General features: G+C 44.6%; 2 protein-coding genes across 3 annotated transcripts in view; one reads left to right on the top strand and one right to left on the bottom strand.

The window, feature by feature from the left end:
* PFKFB3 (6-phosphofructo-2-kinase/fructose-2,6-biphosphatase 3) overlaps nucleotides 1-14,801 on the top strand; it is a 273,656-nt gene extending 258,855 nt beyond the window's left edge. The window contains exons 16-17 of one of the 2 annotated variants that reach the window (XR_009740222.1): nucleotides 10,509-10,761; nucleotides 11,142-14,801. The gene's annotated coding sequence lies outside the window, so the exon portion shown is untranslated. Of the gene's footprint in view, nucleotides 1-10,508; nucleotides 10,763-11,141 lie in introns of those variants that run through there. The other variant, XM_061435765.1, reaches the window with a different exon arrangement.
* Nucleotides 14,723-23,530, bottom strand: part of PRKCQ (protein kinase C theta) — a 152,088-nt gene continuing 143,280 nt past the window's right edge. Inside the window, exons 17-18 of the mRNA XM_061435759.1 lie at nucleotides 18,075-18,203; nucleotides 14,723-15,409 (exon numbers count right to left, since the gene is read on the bottom strand). Coding sequence (XP_061291743.1) covers nucleotides 15,254-15,409; nucleotides 18,075-18,203 — 285 coding nt within the window. The 3' untranslated portion in view covers nucleotides 14,723-15,253. The remainder of the gene's footprint in view (nucleotides 15,410-18,074; nucleotides 18,204-23,530) is intronic.

Genomic DNA, 23,530 nt, shown 5'->3' with positions numbered 1-23,530 from the left:
CTCCCTTAGGACAGCTGAACTCTTGAGTCCATGTCTTCCTAAAAGAAACCCAGATGTCCCTTTCTCAATACCTTTGACTAGGACTCAAGGAAAAGTTCTCCTTTCTGTTGGCAAGATTGAGTCCATGTGGAAGTACAGCACGGGAGAGAATTGGGGGTGGTGTTACGACAGCCAGGCCTCCACGAGACCATCTCTCCATGTTTCTTTTCCCTAGACGTGGAACAGGTGAGACCAGGTGTGACTTCTGACCCTAAGAGTTGGTGTAAAAGTCTTTCTAGCCCTGATGGGGAGATACAGCAGGAAGGCTGAGTATAGTCTGGAACAAAGCAAGATTAGATGCTGAGAGATCTGGATTCTAGTCTCCACTTGGTGACTATTTTTTGTGTCTCTGAGTTTCAGATACCTAACCTTTTTTTTTTTTTTTAATTTATTTAATTCAGTCCAGTTCAGTTCAGTCGCTCAGTCATGTCTGACTCTTTGTGACTCCATGAATCGCAGCATGCCAGGCCTCCCTGTCCATCACCAACTCCCGGAGTTCACTCAGATTCACATCCATCGAGTCGGTGATGCCATCCAGCCATCTCATCCTCTGTTGTCCCCTTCTCTTCCTGCCCTCAATCCCTCCCAGCATCAGAGTCTTTTTCAATGAGTCAACTCTTTGCATGAGGTGGCCAAAGTACTGGAGTTTCAGCTTTAGCATCATTCCTTCCAAAGAAATCCCAGGGCTGATCTCCTTCAGAATGGACTGGTTGGATCTCCTTGCAGTCCAAGGGACTCTCAAGAGTCTTCTCCAACACCACAGTTCAAAAGTGTCAACTAGAAGATGGATAAATGCAGAGTTGGTTTCTGCCAAGCAACAACGTGAAGCAGCTATAGATATACATATGTTCCTCGCTTTGTGAACCTCCCTCCCACCTCCTACCCTTCCAGGTTGTCACAGAGCACCAGGTTGAGTTCCCCAAAATATATATTTATTTGGCTGTGCTAGGTCTTATTTGCAGCATGTGACCTCTAGTTGCAACCTGTGGGATTTAGTTCCCCGACCAGGGATTGAACCCAGGCCCCCTGCGTTGGGAGCGTGGAGTCTTAGCCACTGGACCACCAGGGAAGTCCTGATTCCTCACCTATCGAATAGATACATTTACAGTCCAATTTCAGAAAGCTTTTGTAAGAAAAGAGTTTGATGTGTAAGTCCTTTGTACACTCTAAAATAGGAAGCAAGTAGTAATATCATTAGTCATCCAACAGATTCACCATTTGTTAAAACTTGATTATGAATTTGACATGATTTTGGCCACCGTGGAGGGGAATGCAGAGTTGGATGTTACTATTTCTGAGAGCCGATTCTCAAAAGTGTCTCCTGCTGGGGTCCTGGTGGGGGTCTCTGGGCAGCAGGCGAAACTGGGTACCTGGGTAGGGTGCATGCAGGGGCCCAGGTTGAGGAAGGGGGTGCCGAGAGGGGAAGAGGGGGCCCACAGGTGCCCTCATGCCTGCAAAGGGTGGAATCGGGGAGTGTCTGTGTGTGTGTGGAAAGTATTGCTCACCAACCTTTGTGGCTGCTCAGGATTTTGATTCAGATTAGAACCAGAAAACGCTCAAACTAAAAGGGCCCTGAGATAGCATCTTTCTGACCCTCCCTCATTTTGAGGCCCCTGAGGACTGAATGACTTGTTCAGAGTTTCGCAGTGAACTGGAAGCAAAGCCATTTCAGAACGATGACCCACACATTTCCAGTCCTCCGTCTACATGCTTCCCTTCCCGCCACAGTTCCCTGCAGGTCATCCTCCACCCTCTTCCTCCTTGAGGTGGGCGTGTTTGGCAAACATCTGAGCTTTCCATCAGGAGCCAGGAAGGAGCAGTATTGCCTTCCCATGGATCTAGAGCTCTGGAGTCTGACATTATTTTCAGAACAACGGACCCCAACATCTGCACCTGTGCTTCTGAGAACAGGCATCTATTTTCTCCTCATTAGGTGAGGTTCTCAGTGTTCATTACAGCAGAGTGTCCATTAAAAAAAAAATACCACAGTAGCCTCAAAATGGTCATGATCATTTCACGGCACTCCTGTCAGACCATCAACCTCCTTTTATTATTGCCTTAAGGTAACTGGTGCGTCCCAAGCCCTTGGCCCCCTGCAGTATTTCGTTTTCCTCATCAGACTTTTCAAAGGTCTGCTATTCATATGCATGTGTAGGTTACTCTTCCTGTAGGTCATTATGGTACAAAAAATGCAAAAAAAAAAAAAAAAGCAAGCAATTCATCAGAGTGGCTGCACCATAGGATAGTTTGAAGCTGGGGACGCTAACTTTACCTGATTGTGCCTTCATTTTAGTCATTTTTTTAGGTTTTGTCCCCCAGCACGTAATTAACCTGGCTTTCTCCGCAGATTCTTTTCCTAGCCCAAGATCAGACAGACCAACACAGTTTCCCCCCTCACTTCGCCTCCCTCACTGAGCAGGGGGTAGGAGCATCCTAGTTATGGATAAGCCAACACTTTCGATGTCTTCTTTACTCTTTTGAAATGAAACCCTACATAAACAATCCATCCCCTACAGAAGTCCTCATTTCCTCCAGTTTGATGGTCTGCCATTTGGTCTTGGCAAGTTATTTCACTTTTAATTAAGTTTATTTCCTTCTTTGTTTCGTCTTATTCAAGACTGGTCTGATTTAGAAATGGAAGGTGCTGGACATTATTTTTTATGTTAAATATTTTATTTCCTTATTTGGCTGTGTCAGGCCTTAGCTGTGGCACGCGGATCTTCACTGTGTCGCGCGGGGCCCAGGCTTAGTTGCCCTGAGGCGTGTGGGATCTTAGTTCCCCCAGCAGGTGTCAAACCCATGTCTCCTGCATTGCAAAGCAGATACTTAGCCACTGGACTGCCAGGGAAGCCCCACCGGACTTTATTTTAGATAGAGTGCCAGAAGAATTTCCAGTTGCACAATGAGTTAGGGTAGCAACTAAGAATCACAAGAAACACATCTTGTATCACAGAATCCCACCATGGAGAAGGAAATGGCAACCCACTCCAGTATTCTTGCCCAGAGAATCCTTTGGACCGAGGATTCTGGTGGGCACAAAGAGTCAGACATGACTGAGTGACTAAGCACCACATTCTGAAGCCACATATTTGTCAGGGAATAGAAATATGATTGGAAAAAAAAACAGTAGGGTAATAATATCTACAGAAATTGGGTGGTGGACTTCTGGTGGGAAAACTCTGGAAACAAGGCATAGACAGCCCCTCCCCGCCATGTACTGGTAATGGGTAATTTGGTGGCATGGATTTTTATTGTTGCGCTCCACAATTTTTTACAAAAACACATGGGATGGAAACATTTGAAATACGTTTATAACAGCCAAGATTCTGACATTGACTTCCTCCTCCACTGTGAAACGTGTTGGCCAATTCTTTGTTCCGTGTTGCCATTTTGATGTGGTCTGTCTCTAGGGGGATGGTGGGGTACCCTCTGAGTGGCCTAGTAAGGTGGTTTTGGAGGAGAATGGTAAGCTGATTCAAAACAGGATTAGTAATCACAGGACTGCTGGTTCTGTGCTCATTTAAAAAACAGCTGCATTATCTACTTTTACATGGTTTGTTAGATTCTGAATTTTTACAATTTTTACTGGAATATATTTGCTTTACGATGTGTTAGTTTCTGCTCTATAGAAAAGTGAATCGGTTATAAGACATATACATAAATGCCCTCTCTGTTGGGTTTCCTTCCCATTTAGGTCACCACAGGGCACTGAATAGAGAGAGTTACCTGTGCTGTACAATAGGTTCTCGTTTGTTACCTATTTTATATATAGTATCAATAGTGTATATGTGTTAATCCCAATCTTCCAATCCATCCCACCCCTTACCCTTACCCCCATACTTTACTTCTCCACATCTGTGTGTCTGTTTACAGTTTGCAAATAGGTTCATCTGTATCATTTTTCTTGATTCCATATATATGCACTGACATACAGTATTTGATTTTCTCTGACTGACTTTGTATGATAGTCTCTAGGTCCATTCACATCTCTACAAATAACCCAATTTTGTTCCTTTTCATGGCTGAGTAATATTCCATTGTGCATATGTACCACATCTTCTTTATCCATTCCTCTGTTGATGGACATTTAGGTTGCTTCCTAGATTCTGAATTTTAATGGTAGAAGAAAGGAAACTTACAGGACTTTATTGCCAAGTGGGTATCATTTCTCTATCCCATTTACCACATTCAGGATTGAGGTTCAAAATATCTAAACACCCTGACAGCATGGGCACCGGCCAGTCAGAATGGATGCAGTCTTCAAACAGCCCTGGTAAACTTACGACTGAACACTACCCCACACTGGGTAATGCACTCCTCTCTGCCGTAGATGAGCTTGGGGGCAAAGCCTGCAAAAGACACATGAGAAAGGGTGACTGTCTTTAGTTAGACTCGGATGCTGCCTGGAGCCGTCTGTGGGCGTGCAATCAGGTAAAAGTGAACAATGGCAAAACTAGCTTTAAGAGAACAATTAGCGGTGTTATTGGCCAGGTTTGCCCCTGGAGAGCTGGTTCTGACGTTGGTTGTGTCATTGAGTTGCTTGTTTTAGTGGGAGTAGGGGGTGTTCCCTCCTCCCTCTTGCCCTGTTCTTAGACATTTTCAAAGTAGCCTGGAACATGTTTGGAGACCAGGACACGTTCCCCCAGCCCCCACATTTCAAAGGGTAGCAGATGGTTCCCCTGGGACTGGCAGACACCTGGGCAGCACCTCTTCACACTGCTCAGAACTCGAGTGGTGCGTCTACAAGGAAGGTCAGGAGACTAGGCCCATTTACACAGCACAGACGGAGGTGTTCACACAGCCAAGTCACAAGCCAGGCCCTTTGGCTTCTCGAAGGAAGTATTTGATGTTATAACCCTATGCTCTTTCTTGCAAGACCTTCCACCAGCAGTCTCCTGACAAGTGTTTTAGATGTCTGCAACATTGTTTTCTTTTTTCAGAATTTTATTTTATTGGTATATAGTTGATTTACAATGTGTCAGTTACTTCTGTACAGAAAAGTGATTCAATTATACACACACACACACACACATATATATGTATATATATACACACACATACACAGTATTTTTCATATTCTTTTCCATTATGGTTCATTACAGGATACTGAATACAGTTCACTATGCTATACAGTAGGACCTTGTTTACTCATTCTATATAGAAGAGTTTGCATCTCCTAGCCCCTACCTCCCTATGCACCCATCTCCTATTCCCCTCTGCCTTGACAACCACCAGTTTATTCTCTACGTGGACTTCTTTTTCTTAATTCCAGTTATTGCAGGAACCAAAGAACCATGATGGCTACCTTGTTGAAACTTTGGAGCAAGTGTCGATCATGAGTGTTTTTCTGGCCCCTCTGACTCTGAAAACATTGAAAGGGATTAGCCAACATATAGGTCAAGGAGTTGAATTCTGAAAAAAGTATAAATGCTTTAATAGAGAGAAACTTCTCATCTCTTGCTAGACTCAAGCTCAAAAGAAATAAAGTGACTCTGAGTTGGATGTCTTTTTAAACCAGAAGGGGATGGCTAAGCAGTCTCTGACAGCTTGGTGAACAAGACATCTGTGTGTGTGCTAAGCTGTGTTCGACTCTTTGCGACCTCATGGACTGTAGCCCACCAGGTTCCTCTGTCCGTGGAATTCTCCAGGCAAGCATGCTGCAGTGGGTTGTCATTGCCTTCTACAGGGGGTCTTCCTGGGATCAAACCTGCATCTCCTGTGTCTCCTGCATGGCAGGCGGATTCTTTACCCTGAGCCATCGGTGAATAGGGCACATGTGTCTACCTTTTCTTGCTAAGTAAGTACCGAGGGTCAAGAGTTCTGGGTAACTCCCTGAGGGCAGTGAGGATGGTTCTGCTGTGTGCTGTGACGGTAGGATCTGCTGAGGAGGTGAGTCATAGGTTCATGATAGAAATGTTGATAGTGTAACATGCAGGCAGAGGGGAAAAGCCCCCATGAGCAAAGAATCAGTTCAGTTCAGTCACTCAGTCGTGTCCGACTCTTTGCGATCCCATGAATCGCAGCACGCCAGGCCTCCCTGTCCATCACCAACTCCAGGAGTTCACCCAGACTCACGTCCATCGAGTCAGTGATGCCATCCAGCCATCTCATCCTCTGTTGTCCCCTTCTCCTCCTGCCCCCAATCCCTCCCAGCATCAGAGTCTTTTCCAATGAGTCAACTCTTGGCATGAGGTGGCCAAAGTACTGGAGTTTCAGCTTTAGCATCAGTCCTTCCAATGAACACCCAGGGCTGATCTCCTTTAGGATGGACTGGTTGGATCTCCTTGCAGTCCAAGGGACTCTCAAGAGTCTTCTCCAACACCACAGTTCAAAAGCATCAATTCTTCGGCGCTCAGCTGTCTTCACAGTCCAACTCTCACATCCATACATGACCATTGGAAAAACCATAGCCTTGACTAGACGGACCTTTGTTGGCAAAATAATATCTCTGCTTTTTAATATGCTATCTAGATTGGTCATAACTTTCCTTCCAAGGAGTAAGCGTCTTTTAATTTCATGGCTGCAGTCAGCATCTGCAGTGATTTTGGAGCCCAGAAAAATAAAGTCTGACACTGTTTCTCCATCTATATCCCATGAAGTGATGGGACCAGATGCCATGATCTTCATTTTCTGAATGTTGAGCTTTAAGCCAACTTTTTCACTCTCTTCTTTCACTTTCATCAAGAGGCTTTTTAGTTCCTCTTCACTTTCTGCCATATGAGTAGTGTCATCTGCATATCTGAGATTATTGATATTTCTCCCGGCAATCTTGATTCCAGCTTGTGCTTCTTCCAGCCCAGCGTTTCTCATGATGTACTCTGCATATAAGTTAAATAAGCAGGTTGACAATATACAGCCTTGACGTACTCCTTTTCCTATTTGGAACCAGTCTGCTGTTCCATGTCCAGTTCTAACTGTTGCTTCCCGACCTGCATACAGGTTTCTCAAGAGGCAAGTCAGGTGGTCTGGTATTCCCATCTCTTTCAGAATTTTCCACAGTTGATTGTGATCCACACAGTCAAAGGCTTTGGCATAGTGAATAAAGCAGAAATAGATGTTTTTCTGGAACTCTCTTGCTTTTTCCATGATCCAGCAGATGTTGGCAATTTGATCTCTGGTTCCTCTGCCTTTTCAAAAACCAGCTTGAACATCTGGAAGTTCATGGTTCACGTATTGCTAAAGCCTGGCTTGGAGAATTTTGAGCATTACTTTACTAGTGAGATGAATGCAATTGTGCAGTAGTTTGAGCATTCTTTGGCATTGCCTTTCTTTAGGATTGGAATGAAAACTGACCTTTTCCAGTCCTGTGGCCAGTGCTGAGTTTTCCAAGTTTGCTGGCATATTGAGTGCAGCACTTTACATCCATAAAAAATGACTCAACCTTTTTAGCCCTGATGCCTCTTGGACCCGCTGATATAAAGAGTTTAAGAGACACACACGTGCCTTCATTCATTAAATAAAACTTGCTGACACAAAAGCACGTGTGTTGTTGTTCAGTCACCGAGTTGTGTCTGACTCTCTGCAACCCCATGGACTGAAGCACGCCAGTCCTCCCTGTCCCTCACCATCTCCTGGACTTTGCCCAAGTTCATGTTCATTGAATCAGTGATGCCATCCAACCATCTCATCCTCTGTGACCCTCTATCTTCATCCAAATTACCAAGAAGGGTAGTACTAAAGAATGTTCCAACTGCTGGCCATTTGCATTCATTTCCCATGAAGCATGCATACATAAGTAAGTAAGTGTTAGTCTCTCAGTCATGCCTGACTCCTTGCGACCCCATGGACTGCAGCTCACCAGGCTCCTCTGTCCATTAGATTCTCTAGGCAAGGATACTGGAGTGAGTTGCCATTTGCTTCTCCAGGGGATCTTCCCAACCCAGGGATAGAACCCAGGTCTCCTGCACTGCAGGCAGATTCTTTACCAACTAAGCTACAAGGGAAGCCCATATAAGGCTAGTTTAATATATAGAGATTACTTACCTCATTGTAATTATATGTTGAGGTTGTTTTTTTAAGTAAAAAATTCTCCAGCTTTATTGAGGTATAATTGACAAATACTGTGTGCCTTCTGGGTGTACAATTTGATGTTCTGGTACGCATGTACCTTGTGGGATGGTCACCAGTTGAGCTGATTAACTTACCGTTTTCTCACATACTTACCTCTTTTTTGTGGTGAGAACACTAATGATGTCCTGCCTTAGCAAATTTCAGGTGTTCTGTGTGGTACTGTTACCTATAGTCATGTGGCTATACACTAGATTTCCACAGTATATTCGTCTTGCATGACTGCAGCTCTGTACCCCTTGACCTGTATCTCCCCATTTCCCCTCCCCCAACCCCTGGCAACCCTGCTACTCTCTGCTTCTATGAGTTTTGAATGTTTTAGATTCCACATATAAGTGAGGCCATAGAGTATTTCTCTTTGGCTTACTTCACTTTGTATCATATCCCCCCGCTTCAGCCATGTTACTGCAAATGGCAGGATTTCCTTTTTTAGGGTTGACTAATATTCCCTTATATATGTACACCATACTTTTCTTTATCTACCTCAGGCATTTAGGTTGCTTCCACATCTAGGCCATCGTCAACAATGCTGCAGTGAATGATGGAGTTCAAATATCTCTTCAAGATACTGATTTCGTTTCCTTTGGGTATATACCCAGAAGTGGAACTGCTGGATAATATGCTATTTAGTTCTGTTTTTAATTTTTTGAGGAGCCTCCATACTGTTGTCCAGAGAGGCTAACCCAATTTACATTCCCACCACAGTATATAAGGGTCCCCTTTCTTCCACATCCTTGCTGACACATACTTCTTTTCATTTTGATGATGGCCATTCTGACAGGTGAGGTGATAGCTCTTTGAGGTTTTGGTTTGCATTTCCTTGATGATAAATGATGTTGAGCATCTTTTCATGGACCTGTTGGTCAATTGTGTGCCTTCTTTTGGGAAATGTCTATTTAGATATTTTGCCTACTTTAACTTGTTTTTGGCTATTGAGTTGTATGTTGTTCATTGTTGTTCAGTTGCTCTCATGTCCGACTCTCTGCGACCCCATGGACTGCAGCACGCCAGGCTTCCCTGCACATCACCAACTCCTGGAGCTTGCTCAAACTCATGTCCATTGAGTCAGTGATGCCATCCAACCATCTCATCCTCTGTCATCCCCTTCTCCTCCTGCCTTCAATCTTTGCCAGCTTCAGAGTCTTTTCCAATGAATCAGTTCTTTATATCAGGTAGCCAAAGTATTGGAGCTTCAGCTTCAGCATCAGTCCTTGCAATGAATATTCAGGATTGATTTCCTTTAGGATTGACTGGTTTGATCTCCTTGCAGTCCAAGGGACTCTCAAGGGTCTTTGTTGTATGAGTTCCTTATGTAGAGTGTTTGGATATTAACCACTATCCACCCCTGCAGTGGTGGGGTGGGCTGCTGGGCCCCAAAACAGAAGTTTTGGCTGCAGAGATCCTCTTAGTACTGAACTGCACCAGTCTGAGGAGGGGAGACACAGTTAAACACCTTCTGTAGCTTTCTATGTGGCCATCCCCAGTTTTCCCCTCCACTGGCTTTTTACAACTTCAGTGACAACCCACTCCAGTGTTTTTTTCCTGGAGAATCCCATGGACAGAGGAGTGTGGCTACAGTCCACACTACAGTCCATAGGGTTGCAAAGACACATGACTGACGCGACTTAGCACATACACACGGCTTGTTATGGCTTCTTAATTGTACCCTGGAACTCTCCAGAGCTCTTTTCCTCAATGAGTAGTTGTTAGATTCTTGTTTTTGAGGTACAAGGGCTGAGACCTCTTGGTACTCCATCTTACTGATATTTTCCAACTCAGATAATATGATCTTACACATGGAAGAATCTGAATGGGTCTTCGTTGCAGAAAATTCACTTCCAGGTTAGCAGAAAACTCTCTTATTTTAAAAATTTAAAATGCATGCTTCTAGTGGCTCTGCTTTGAGGATTTTGTCGTGCTTTGTTGGCATAATTTCAGTGTCTCCAGTTTGCCTGTGGAATGACCTTCAAATTCTTTATCCAAATGTTTGTAGCATCTGGACATTTGACTCTCATGTACTTTTCTGGACAGTGACACTAACATCTCTATTTATCCATCCATTCATCCATCGAACCTATTAATATCTATCAATATATTGATATATTTATATCAATAGCTGAGGTATAGATAGATGATAGATAGATGTGATGGGTGGATGAATGGATGGATACCCTCATGCTCATGATCAACTTGAAAATTTCCAGTGACTCTCACTAGGAAGCATGCACTGACTCCCCACCCTGTGCAGGAGCATCTCCCAGTCTCATAATGGACAATGAGCTCCATTTTATGGGCAAGAAAACCTCATCCAGGAAGTTAAGTAAGGCTGTGAAGTTTATCATGGCAGAGCTGGGGCTTGAACTCAGGTCTCCCTGGTTCCCAATCCCGCCTGTTCTCCACAGCTCTTCACGCTCCCAGCATGTCTCAGCTGACACATGGGATCCTAGGAACTGATCTCTTCTCGACAGTCATGTTCACAGCAGGGAGGGTAGCAAGCTCTTAGGACCACATGGAAGTAGTTATTGCATGGAGAGAGGAAGGCTGGACTGGTGGTAATCCCGAAGCCCTCATGGCTGCAGCTGGGATCTCTGCTCTGAATGCCAACAGAGACTCTCTCGACGATCCTGTACTCAGCCTCCCTGAAATCTTTTTCAAGTAAGCATAACTTTGGGGCTTCTGTATTTGTCTCTGCATCATCCAATTTTAGCAAGAATCTTGTGACATCAGTTTAACCAGAACCCCCACTCTTGACATGTGATCCCTTATCCCCCAGGTGAGGTCTGCTTACCTGGCCTGCCTTCTGCAAGAGTCCTGCTAGGTCAGATCAGCCAGAAGCCCCGCTTCCCCCTGCTGTTTCCTCTTAGTAATTTTCCACCCACTGCCCTGCCCCCCTGCTTCTTGTCTGTAGACCCTCACTTTTCCATGCACCTCCCCCATGCTGGCCCCTACGCCCATCGCAATGGTCCCCCTCGAATACACAGCCTTCCTGTGCATTCACAAGTGTCTCTGGGTCTTTTCTCTGACGATATTGACAGGTTTATAAACCACAGTGTGGATGTTTCACCGGCAGGAAGAAACAGCTGCCAAGTCACACATCGAGAGCCGGACAGAGGCCTCTTCCTGTGTGTGTGGAAAAACCACGAGCTCTGCAGTCAGAGAGGATATTGGAGGCCAGAGAGGGAAGAAGCTGGAGAGAGAAACGAGGTGATGAGAGAAACACACAGGCAAGAGTCAGAACGTGACAAGAAGCTGAACGATGGTGGAGGTGCTGCTGCAGGAGAAGGGATGTAAGGATCTGGCCTGGGTGGGGAGGGTCCTGTCTGTATCAGAGACAGGGTAGCCTGAACCTCACCAATGCCCTCTCCCAGCACACCCACTGCTGGCTTCCCTGAACAGAGCATCCATTTCCTGCGGCTGCTGTCATAAGTGACCATAGGCTGGTTGACTTGAAAACGACCCAGATGTACTCTCCCTCAGTTTAGGAGGGGCCTGTGTGTGTGCTCAGTCGCTCAGTCATACCTGACTCCTGCATCTGCTGCATTGGCAGAAAGATTCTTTACCACTGCACCATCTGGGAAGCCCTCTCTTGGTTTTGGAGGCCAGAAGGTCAGCCAGGGTGTTGGCAGGCCACACTCCCCCCATAGGCTCTAGAGAGGGCTCTGTCCTGGCCTCTCCCAACTTCTCGCAGCCCCGGGTGTTCCTGGGCCTGTGGCTGCCTCACTCCTGTCTCTGCCTCCAGTCGCCTCTTCTCCCTGCATTTCTTATAAGGACACCTGATGTGGCTTTCCAGTCCAGCCCTACACAATCTAGGATGCTCTCATCTTGAGATCTTTAACTTAAAGACATCTGCCAAGACCCCTTTTCCAGATAAGGTCATGCTGGCAGGTACTGGGGGACATATCTTTTGAGGGATCACGATTCACACACTGTGCCATACATTCCTTACTCAACTTGCCTGACAGCTCTTTTTGAGCCTGAATATACAAAAGAAATGTGGGAAGTGAGACTGGGTTTACAGTCTAGAAACAGAGGCAAAGCAGATGTTTGCAGAGCTTGATGGAAAATGGTGGGTGTGTTGGAGACGTGGAGAGAAATACAGTAGAATGGAAGCTTAAAGGGGCAAGAGATACACCAGCTTGGCTTGGGGGCCAGCAAGGAAAAGGAGGCTCCTCATAGCAGACCTGATATGTGAGTGGATTTTTAGAGACAGGAGGACATGAACTTGTGGGACAGGGACAATCTGGGCAGAAAAACTAGCCTCAGGGAGGCCCAGAGGCAGGAAGCAGGGGGTTCACAGGCAGTGCTAAGAACTATCTGGAGTGATGGGAGCACAGATGAGTGGATGGCCGAGGCAAGAGGGGATGGTAGAGAGGGTGTCTGGGGACAGGATAGGGTGCCTTGAATGGGGTTCAGCCAGGGAAGCCTGCACAACATTATGAATATAAGGGCATGGTATAAAAACCTTGATTTCTGAAGATAGTACTTTTATATTTCATAAAGAGTAAAAATTATTTTTTTCATAAATAGTAAAAATTATTTTAAGCTATTTGAGATGCAGTAGAGGCAGAAAGAGGCCTTTCTGGAGCTTCCTTTAACTGACTAAACGCAGACACTTCAGAGAAGTGAGAACCACCATAGATTCCTTCTTGGGTGTGTGTCTGATCCCAGGAGTGAGACGAAGAGTAAACCTACCTCTGCAAACTCTCTTGTCTCCTGAAACCTATTTGCTCTTTCCATTGGAGACTTTTCCTTTTCCTCCCTTTCCTCTGGCAAGTTAGCTATTTAAGCCCCAAATCATAACCACTGTTTTGAGTGCCTCATCACGGAGCTCTCCCACATGCACACACGTTACATGTGTAGATAAAAGTATGCTTCTCTTGCTCATTGGGCTTTTGTCAACTTAATTCACAGGCCCTTGGGCACAGAACGTAAGAGGATAGAGGAAAAGTTATTCCCACCCTACAGTTTATATATCGTACGTGTGAATTAAAATGTAGACAGAGACTTAAGATGGGAACACTGGTTCATAGACTATTAAATAATCCAGGAACGATTAGCAGGGGAGAAAGGAGAGAGAAGTATGTATTTGGAGAGACTGCAGAGGCAGATTCAAAAGGATTTTGTAGAAGGAAGAGAGGGAGGGAGGTTAGAAAGGGAGAGCAGATAGCTGACAAGAACTCTGTGGCTCTGAGCCTGGATGACCAGGTCCATGATGGTGCTGTTATTAGAATTAGGAAGTAAGAGATAGAAAGATCTTAAGAAAACAGGACATGTTAATGGAACCTGCGTGAAGCCTGGCAGAGAGCCTAAACTGGAGATGAGGATTGAGATGATTGTGTTGAGGATCCTTAAAGGCATGGGGTAAGAGAAAACTATGTTTAAAAAAAAAAATGTGAGGAGGGGAGGGGCCTCAGAGGTGATTTGGGGAAGAAGGAGGGAGTGAGGCCAGCTAGGGGTGGGGAGTAAATCAAAGGTAGAGGTGGTGAAAGAGGAAAGGTCAGAACATCCGTGGGGCTGGAGATCAAACAGAGCATCTTTCTTTGTATCAAAAGTTGCAGAGAGGTAGATAAGGATCGAGCACATTCCATAAGAACCAGAAAGAAGGCTGTCATTGGAGGAAGCAGTGTCAGGAGAGAGGTTAGGAGGCAGAGCTGAATTCGGGGGTTGGAGATCATTCCTTCAAAGAATCTTACTGGAGGGAAGAGCATCCCAGGTGCTGAGAACAGGAAGTGCAAAGGCCCTGAGGCACAACTGCATCCCGCGTGACAGGGAGACCACGATGACAAGTCACTGGAGCAAAGCTGAGAGTGGGAAACTAAAGACCTGATCCCACAGGTCCCAGGAAGACTGTAGGGAATTTGGAATAAAGTATGTTGGAAAGTGAGTGGAAAAAGAAATCTTGTAGGAAAGAGAAAGAGAAATATAACACCAATAACTTCAGGGTTATCTGAGCCTCTCTCCTGGTTGAGGATTTTGAATGATTCTCAAAATTTAAAACATCACCTCAATGCTAGCTATATTTTGATGATAACCTAAACAGAACCAAGTTGGGGGTAAGGGGGATGAGTAGGGAATTAAACTATGAAGAGGCATCTTTCTCTTTTATTCCATTTTTATGTATCCACTCTTTGTCATGAAGTCACAACATTTTATCAAAATATACAAACAGCACAGATACTTTAAACATGAATAGTTAGAATTCTTATTAAATAAGATCATTGTGAATAGCATGCATGGGTGTTTATCCTGAAAGATGTCTTTCTCAAGAGACTTATGAGTCATCAAAACATCCGTAACAGTATCAGAAAGGAATGGGATTTCTTTTCCCTAGAAGAATTACACATTTCATTTTTTTTTTCTCCTGTTCTAATGTGAGGATGATAATGAGAAACTGCCACTGATACTGAAATCAACTGAGAATGGATGGGTGGAAAAGTTTTATTGGCAGGAGTAAAACGATGCTATGACTAAATCTTCATTGGATTCTAATTTCTACGTTGACAAGATAACAAGAGTAGGGGTCGAGTCAACCTTCCATATCAATGACACCAACACTCCCCATCTTCCTTTCTCCCATGAATTTCCTTGCTAATCAGAATGAGTGGATTTGTAAATCTCAAGTTATAAGCTATGTTTATTATGAAGAGTTCCTGTAAGAACCTATTCAGGGCTTCCCCCACCCCTTCCCCCTTACACTTGCACAGGTATGAACAGAATGAAATGGGTTAGTGGTGACTTGTCTGGGGCTGAATGGAATCCAGTGCTACACCAGGCAATGTGCTGTCTTCGGTCTTGAGAGGTTCAGACTATGCTCCTTGAGTAAACACATAGGTCATGGACCAGTAGTTGGTGCCCATGTGAAGAGTCATAACTCAGAGCACAGTTCAGTTTTCAGATCTTTCACAGCATGGAGACCCATCTTCAAGTAAATAGCTACAGTGAGTAAGGAAGTAACTTCAAGACTGGCCATGGTCATCAGTGAAGCAGAGCTAGTTTCTGCTACAGACAAAGCTGCTGAGGAGCTCCAAGGGGCTCAGCCTCTATGGTTGAGTGTTTCTTTTCTTTTCCAAGTTGAAAAGGAACCCAAGGAGTGTCCGCTTGAACCAGTTCACAGAGGGAAGAGGACAAATCCTCTGGAGAGGCGAGGTCAGGATATCAGCTTCTCCATCCCTGGGTTCATGAAGGAAAAGTTCCGGAACATGTTCTGGTCCATGCTGTTGATCAGCGCCCTGTCTGCGAAGGACAGCCGGGGCTTCTCATTCAGGAATTCCTTGTCGAAATTGCTGCAGTCATATGGCGATTTCTGGATCAGAGTTTAAGTGGTGGGGAGAAAAAGAGAAGATGATCAGCCACTGAACTCATTATCTTTGTTTTCACCATCAAGGCTATAATCTGCAAATGAAAAAGGTGGCATCTGCAAATAAAGTAACACTTACAGATGATCATACGGGAGTTTTATTGACCATCTCTCAGACCCCGGATCATCAGTGTTATCAACAGCATAATAAATACATACAGAGGGATTCTATGACTTGCACATTCAAATAAGTGTACGTGAAGCAGGATTGGCAACCTTTGGGAAAATGGTCAGCCCCAATCTGACCTCTGATCTTTTAACCTACAGGTGACCCTGGGTGGAGGAGTAGTGGGAGGTAGGGGTGGGGGTTGGGAGTGGAGGAGGGGAGGAGTTTTGCAGATTATATATTCCTGTTCTGTCAACATCCTTCACTACTGTTCATTCCCCTTACCCACAGGCATCTTATTTTTTTTAAGTCATTTTATTTAATTTTTTATTAAAAATTTTATTGCTGTATAACTGATTTACAATGTGTTAGTTTCAAGTGTACCGCAAAGTGAATCAGTTATACATATATAATACACATAAATACATAAAATACTACTCTTTTTTTAGATTCCTCGTAAGGACCTACTGTGTATAGCACAGGGAACTCTACTCTTTAATGGCCTGAATGGGAAAAGAATCCCATGCTAATGTTATTATTAAACATCTTGGGCTGTCTTCCATAGACAAGACAGATTAGGGTGACCTCCCTTCATGCCACCCGATCTATTGGTGCCCATTACCAAAAGCAGACCTATTCACAAATACGGTTCAGTATGGTGTACACTTCCACTTTCTAAGATTAAAAGCAACCATTATGCAATGTCACCCTCATACGAGCATGACTAAGAGTCAGCCCTTCCCACCCTTAAGGGGCCCCCAGAGCTGCTGAGGCCAACGGTTCTTTGGTCTTTGCCTACAGACAGCTGCTTAGACTGCAGGTCAGGGAAATGCCTTCCTATGGGAGGAATCTGGAATTATCCCACAAGGAAAGAGTAGATTAAAGGTCTAATTTATTTGTGCAGAAAATATCAAGTCCATCATAGTCTCTCATGGAAGTCGAGACAAACGACATTGCCCCGATGAGCTGGAACAAGGCAGAAATTACTCTCTAAATTATTAACCTGTGTATTAGAAATGGTGCTGTTACAAATAAGAAGACTGCTATGGGCCAGCCCTGTAGGACCCTCAGAACATCCCCAGAGCTTAGGAAAATGTTGAGAATAACTAGCGCTTCCTGGCCTGGGGACACACTGCCCTGACTGGCCATCCACCACCACAGGTAACAACGGAAGACGTTTTCTAGAGTGAATGCACTGCTTTGAAATCCACAAGCCTGTGCCACCTGGTGCAAAGACGGTTCATATTCACCCAGGTCGCTGCTATCTCATTCTCAGAATCACCAGGAATGGGGTAGAGCTGGCACTCTGCTTTACTCCTAAAAAGCCCACCACTTTGCTTTACTCTTAAAAAAAAAAAAGTTGTGATATATATATGGATCCCAATCTCCCAGTCTACCCCACTCTCCCCAGCCCCTTGGAATCTATATGTTTGCTCTCTACAAATACATGGGCCTGTGTTTCTGCTTGTAAATAGGTTCATCTGTACATTGTTATAAATTCCACATATTTGTGTTAATATACAATGTTTTTCTGGCTTCACTCTGTATGACAGTCTCTAGTTCCATCCATGTCTCCGCAAATGACACAATTTCGCTCCTTTTTATGGCTGAGTAATATTCCATTGTATACATGTACTACTGGGGAGTTTGTGTTTAACAGCGACAGAGTTTCAGTTGAGGAAGGTGGAAAACTCAGGCGGGTGGATGATGGTGAGCGTTCCACAACCTTGTGAATGTCCTTAGTGCTACTGAACAGTGAAATGTTAAAATAGTATGTGTTGTATTATGTGACTTTTACCATGATAAAAAAATTTTTTTTTAATTGTGGTAAAATGTACATAACATGAAAGTGACCATCCTAACCCTTTTTAAGTGTTCAGGTGCATTCATATGCTCCGTCACCATGACTACCATCTACCTTCAGAACATTTTTTTATCTCCACTTTGCCTCATTTTACAGTGACCCAGGAAGTTCTGCCCTTGCTCAGGGAGGTTGGTGACTCTTGCCAGTGGGAATTTAGAGACCTGTCTTTTTCTAAGCACCAGCTTACTTCTCACATGAAAAAACATCTACCAGTTACCATCAGGGTCTGTAGTTACATGACCAGATGACATGTGTCAGGGAAAATTTCACAAATATCACAGAACACATGGCTCCAAAATTCCTGTTAAAGGAGGCAGGGTTTACGCTCAGGTGTGGGTCACACAGACTTGACCCTGAAAGCTTGAATGCATCCATGCACAGCTCGCATCTCAGGGTTACCTGTCCACACACACATTCGGTGTAAGGCCTGTATACTCAGTGATCCATTCTTCATGCAGCTACATTTGACACAGTAAATGAGTTACATCCCCCTCCCCAGCCCCATAGCCTGCTTATGGTTAAAGAAGATTTTCTTCCAAGAACAGCACCCCAGAGGGTGGGTGAGAAGCCAGGGTCCATGCAGCCTGGGTGTGACGTGAGGATGGTACTGGCAGGACCTCAGGGTCCCGGGGGCCCCTTACCACTTTAGGCCTGAATGGCGGGTCGATCTCCTTCCTTTCCAGCTCTTCCCAATTGATCTCCCGAAACAAGGGGTGCTGACGGATGTCTCCCCTCACCCCCAGCCGCTTCTCAGGCTCTCTTACGAAGAGCTGAAAGGGAGCAGAAGGGGAGCAGTTACTTCTCATGGGATGAACTAGGCTCCTCAGATGCAGGGAGCCCAGTCCGCATGGCTTGACTCCACTAGGAGAGGGGTTTGGCTCTTGCCACCTGATTTCAGAGCCTTCTTTTTCTACAACTGTCTTAAACTATCGACTCCAGTCAAACTAGTGGCAACCGGTCTACTGAATATTCCAGAGTCTGAGCTTTGCTCTAGAAATGCTATTTTTTGAATTATCTAGACCTCGATCGAAATCAGCTTTGCCCTGTGTTATTCATGAGGCCGCCAGCAAGTTACAGAAGCTCTGAGTTGGGTCATCAGTAAGGTGAGTGAATCCTCCTTACAGGACTGTTTTGTGGGTTACAACAACACACACACACACACACACACACATGCAGGTGTGTGCTAATTCCTGGTCTGCAAAACACACCAGCAGAGGGTAAGTGACCGGCGTGTTTCTTGCTTGGTTGACTGCCATCAACTGAGTTTGATTTCTGACAAAGCTTTCTTAGACTCACAGTCATGCTCTAAGGAAAAGCTTAGCCTCGTGTTGTTATAATTAAATGCTTCAGGGAATCAGATTAGCAGTGTAACAGCTGCCTGAGGCCAAGTGTGCACACACTAGTTTTCTGTTCATTCCCCCAGTAACATGGGGCGTTTGTTCCAAGAGGATCATGAGAAAGAGTTTTATGAGCCTAACAGATATACCTGTGAAAGGTAAAAAAAAAAAAAAAAAAATTTAGAAGATAAAAGGTATAATGAGAAGGTAATATGATCTCCAGCTTCAGGACTCCAAATCCTTTCTAGTTTTGCACAGAGTAAATTATCATCTTCTCTGCCCTGCAGCTGATCCTCCCTACCCTGGTCCTGAAGATGCCCGTTGACCTCGTGGGAAGTCATCATCTCTGCCACAGGGGAGGCTGCACCAAAGGAATAAATGTTTACAAAGAAAGATTTGATTTCGTCCATAAAAGCTGTCACAAGCGTGGTTTACATTTGTAGGAAAAAGCACATCTCTTTCATAAATGGCCAGGACGCAGCTGGAGTTTGTTTAAACGTATTCGACTGTCTGGGCAAGAAAGCAGTGTGGGCGGCCCCCTCCCCTGACCCCCAGGCTTGGCATCTGCCCCTGGAATCTCCCCTCCAACCTCAGCCCCTCCTCAGACGGCTCTTTCTACTAAAGGGAGAGGTATTTCTGTCTGGGGTCATTAGTGTTTCATCATTTTCCAGACAAACGGACAGGACATCCTGGATAAATAAATGAGGAAGAAAGGGGTGTGTCTCCGACCACCGTCAACTGGACAGCCATGTTCCAGCGGTAATTCCTTAAACCTTAAAGAAGACGTTTCACACAACTTTTAAAGCTTACTTTTCATTTAGTTATTACAAAACATTGGCTGTATTCCCCATGTTGTATAATACATCCTTCTAGCCCATCTGGCACCTAAGAGTTTGCGCCTCCCCTCCCACCCCTGTGCCACCCCACCCTCCTCCCCGCTGGCAGCCACCAGCTCTCTGTATCGGTGGGTCTGCTGCTTTTTTGCTATATTCACTAGTTTGCTGTACTTTTAAGATTCCACATATAAGTGATATAGTATTTACTTTTCTGTGAAAGTGTTAGTTGCTCAGACCTGTCCAACTCTTTGTGACAAGGTCTGACTTATTTTCACTTAGCATAATGCCCTCTGAGTCCATTCATGTTGTTGCAAATGACAAAATTTCATTCTTCCGTATGGCTAAACAGTATTATATCGGATGTGTATGTGTGTGTGTACATATGTGCATATATATATATATACACATACATATATATACATATATAAAAATCTTCTTGATTCATTTGTCATTGATGAAGTCTCAGGTGTTGCTCCCATGTCTTTGTTATTATAAATATTTTTAGTTTGTTGAGGAACCTCCATGCTGTTTTCCATAATGGCTGCACCAATTTACGTTCACTCCAACAATGTAGGAGAATTTCCTCTTCTCTACTTCCTTGCCAACGTTTCTTATTTGTTGTCTTTTTGCAATAGACATTCTGACAGGTGTGAGGGGACACCTCACTGTGGTTTTGATTTGTGTTTCCTTGATGATTAGTGATGTCGAGCATCTTTTCATGTGCCTCTTGACCATCCTCATTTCTTCTTTGGAAAAGGTCTTCTGCCCATTTTTATTTTGTTATTTTTTATTTTTTTAATTTCTTTTTTAAAATATAAATTTATTTTAATTGGAGGCTAATTACTTTACAATATTGTATTGGTTTTGCCATACATCAACATGAATCTGCCACTGGTATACATGTGTTCCCCTCCTGAACCCCCCTCCCACCTCCCTCCCCGTACCATCCCTCTGGGTCATCCCAGTGCACCAGCCCCGAGTGTCCTGTATCCTGCATCGAACCTGGACTGGTGATTCGTTTCACATATGATATTATACATGTTTCAATGCCATTCTCCCAAATCATCCCACCCTCTCCCTCTCCCACAGAGTCCAAAAGACTGTTCTATACATCTGTGTCTCTTTTGCTGTCTCACATTCAGGGTTATCGTTACCATCTTTCTAAATTCCACATATATACATTAATATACTATATTGGTGTTTTTCTTTCTGGCTTACTTCACTCTGTATAATAGGCTCCAGTTTCATCCACCTCATTAGAACTGATTCAAATGTATTCTTTTTAATGGCTGAGTAATATGGTACTGGCACAAAGACAGGAATACAGATCAATGGAACAAAATAGAAAGCCCAGAGATAAATTCTGCCCATTTTTAAATTGGGTTGTTTCTCTTTTGATGTTGACTTGTGTGAGTTGTTTACATATGCTGGCTATTAATCCCTATTGATCATCCCGTCTGCAAACATTTCCTCTCACTCACTGGTCTGTCTTTCGTTTTGTCCGTGGCCCCCTTTTCCAGCTGTAATTCTTGCTGGGGCACAGCCTCTCCTGACGTGCATTTGTTCAGTGCACTACACACACCCACGCCCTTGCAGGACTAAAGAGGATGGAGCCCAGAGCAGACACCACTGCCGCTACAGATGCCAGTGAGTACTCTGTCCAACTTTTTCAGAGGATCCATTACTTCTGGGTCTCACAACATTAGGTATAACTCCCTAGAGGGAGTTTCTCTCAAAATGATTCATTAGTATACCTTTGATTTTTACAGAAAAGGGAGCTCAAGGATGTGAGGGCTGTTGGATTAAAATTATAGAGCAAAAGAGACGCAGAGATGAAACTAGAGGCCAGTCTTACAATTAGCACATTGCAAAATTTTTATCAGACCAGCTCCTAGAACCTGGGAGATCTTCCCGCGGAGCAAGGACATGGACATTTTACTTACTCACATGAGAAAGAATAAGCACAGATTCCTCCACATGGATTTAAAACCTCTTTCAACAACTGGTTCTTTTTCTTCCCCTTCTTTATCCTTAATTGTCTTTGTTTCTGCTCTATTCACCAAAAAAATTCACTTTCTACATTCACAGCAAATCTTTTCCCTGCCACTGAAACTCTGCAGGTGACTTTTTTTAAAAGCGGAGGAGGGTATTTGCTAGAATTTAGCTTTGGATTTAGTTTTGTTCTTAAACTTTTTATTTTGAAATAATTATAGGGTCTCAGTCTGCTGTAACAAAATGCCCCAGACTGGGAGGCTTAAATAGCAGACGTTTGTTTCTCGTGGTTCTGAGGGTGGGAAGTCCAGGATCAAGGTGCTGACATGGTCAGTTTCTGGTAAGACCTCTCGTCCTGGCCCGGAGGCGGCCGTCTTCTTGCCATGGGCTCACGAGGCCTTTTCTTGGCGCACGTGTTTGGAGGGAGCGATCTCTTTTCTCTCCCTCTTTTTGTAAGGACACTAATCGCACCTTGAGGACCCCACCCTCATGACCCCATCTAAACCTAATTGCCCCTCAAAGGCCTCACCACCTATAACATCACGTTGTGAGTTCGAGGACTTAAACATGCGAGGTTCTGGGAGCACGCAGACATTCAGATCATACATGTAGATTCACAGGAAGTTGCGAAGAGAGTAGAGGGGATCCTGCGCACCTTTCGCCTGGTCTCCCCTAGCGCGTCCATCGTAATATGACAACAGCACAGGAGGCCGACATGCACACGGTGTATGCGCCTCGTCCTGTGTATCACATGTGGAGGTCTGGGTGGCCAGGAAGACAAACAGGACCCAGGACTGTCGTGTCACCACAAAGATCTCCCGTGGGGTTCCCCTTGATGGTCACTCCCCTGCCGCCACGACCCTTAACCCCTGGGAGCCACTAATCTGATTTACAACTCACAATGTTGTCCTTTCAAGAATGTTACAGATGTGGGCTCATACAGTATGTGACCTATAGAGACTGACTTTTTCTTCTTTGCACTTTAATGTCCTTTGGTTCTCTGGTGACTCAATAGTTCTGTCCTTTTAATTGCTGAGTAATTAAAAGATGGAAACTTGGCATTAGTAAGTAAAAGGCCTATGCCCTTGCTCTCCCAGGTTCTGGGAGCTGAGCTGATAAAATTAGTTTCCATCTTGCACTTTTCACCGCATCTTTTCTCCTCCAACAGGAAGCAATCCTTTCCTCCTCCTCAGGCTTCCTCTCCTTGGAAACCACCCCGCCCCCAGTGTCTTTCTGTGGACTTACTCCCATCATCTCCACCTGGTCAGGGTTACACCCTCACTGCGTCCTTGCCGGGCCGTCTCCTCTGCTGAGCTGGGAGGAGCTGGGTTTGGAGGCACAGGTGTTCAGCTTCATGGAAAAGGTAGCTGCAAGGTCAGCTTCAGACCTTCCAAGCCTTTTCCTCGCTTTCTTTTTCTAGTGAGTTCTGACAGTCTAGGCCTTTGGAGGGCAGCCTTCATGCTGTGGATTGAACCGTGTCCCTTCAAAATCCGTGTATTGAATCCCTAGCCCCTAGTGTGAGTTAACTGGGAGTAAGGAGATGCTTAAGGTTAATGAGGTCATGAGGGTGGAGCTGAGTCCTTATAAGAGGAGGTCTCAGAGTTGTCATTGCGAGAACACAGTGCCTGCCAGCAGGAGGGTTCTCACCAGAAACCCACCCTGTCAGGCCCAGACCTTGGATTCCCAAGCCTTCAGAAATGTAAGTAAGTAAATTTCTGTTGTTTAATTCGCCCAGTCTACGGTGTTTTGTTTCAGCAGCTGGAACCAACTAACATACCTCAATTAAGTCCTTCCAAGAGCCAGGGTGTAAAATAAATGTAACAACTGTCATAGTGCCTGAAGCTGCCATTATGGAAAAGCAAAATTGTTTACATTCCAATCCTTGTAACTAATTTTTACTGTTGTCATCTTTTTTTTAATTGGTTAATTTTG

Source organism: Bos javanicus, chromosome 13 (assembly GCF_032452875.1).
Source record: "Bos javanicus breed banteng chromosome 13, ARS-OSU_banteng_1.0, whole genome shotgun sequence".
In the NCBI taxonomy this organism is placed as follows: Eukaryota; Metazoa; Chordata; class Mammalia; order Artiodactyla; family Bovidae; genus Bos; species Bos javanicus.
The sequence above is the reverse complement of the archived record's forward strand: the minus strand, read 5'-3'. Positions and strand labels throughout refer to the sequence as shown.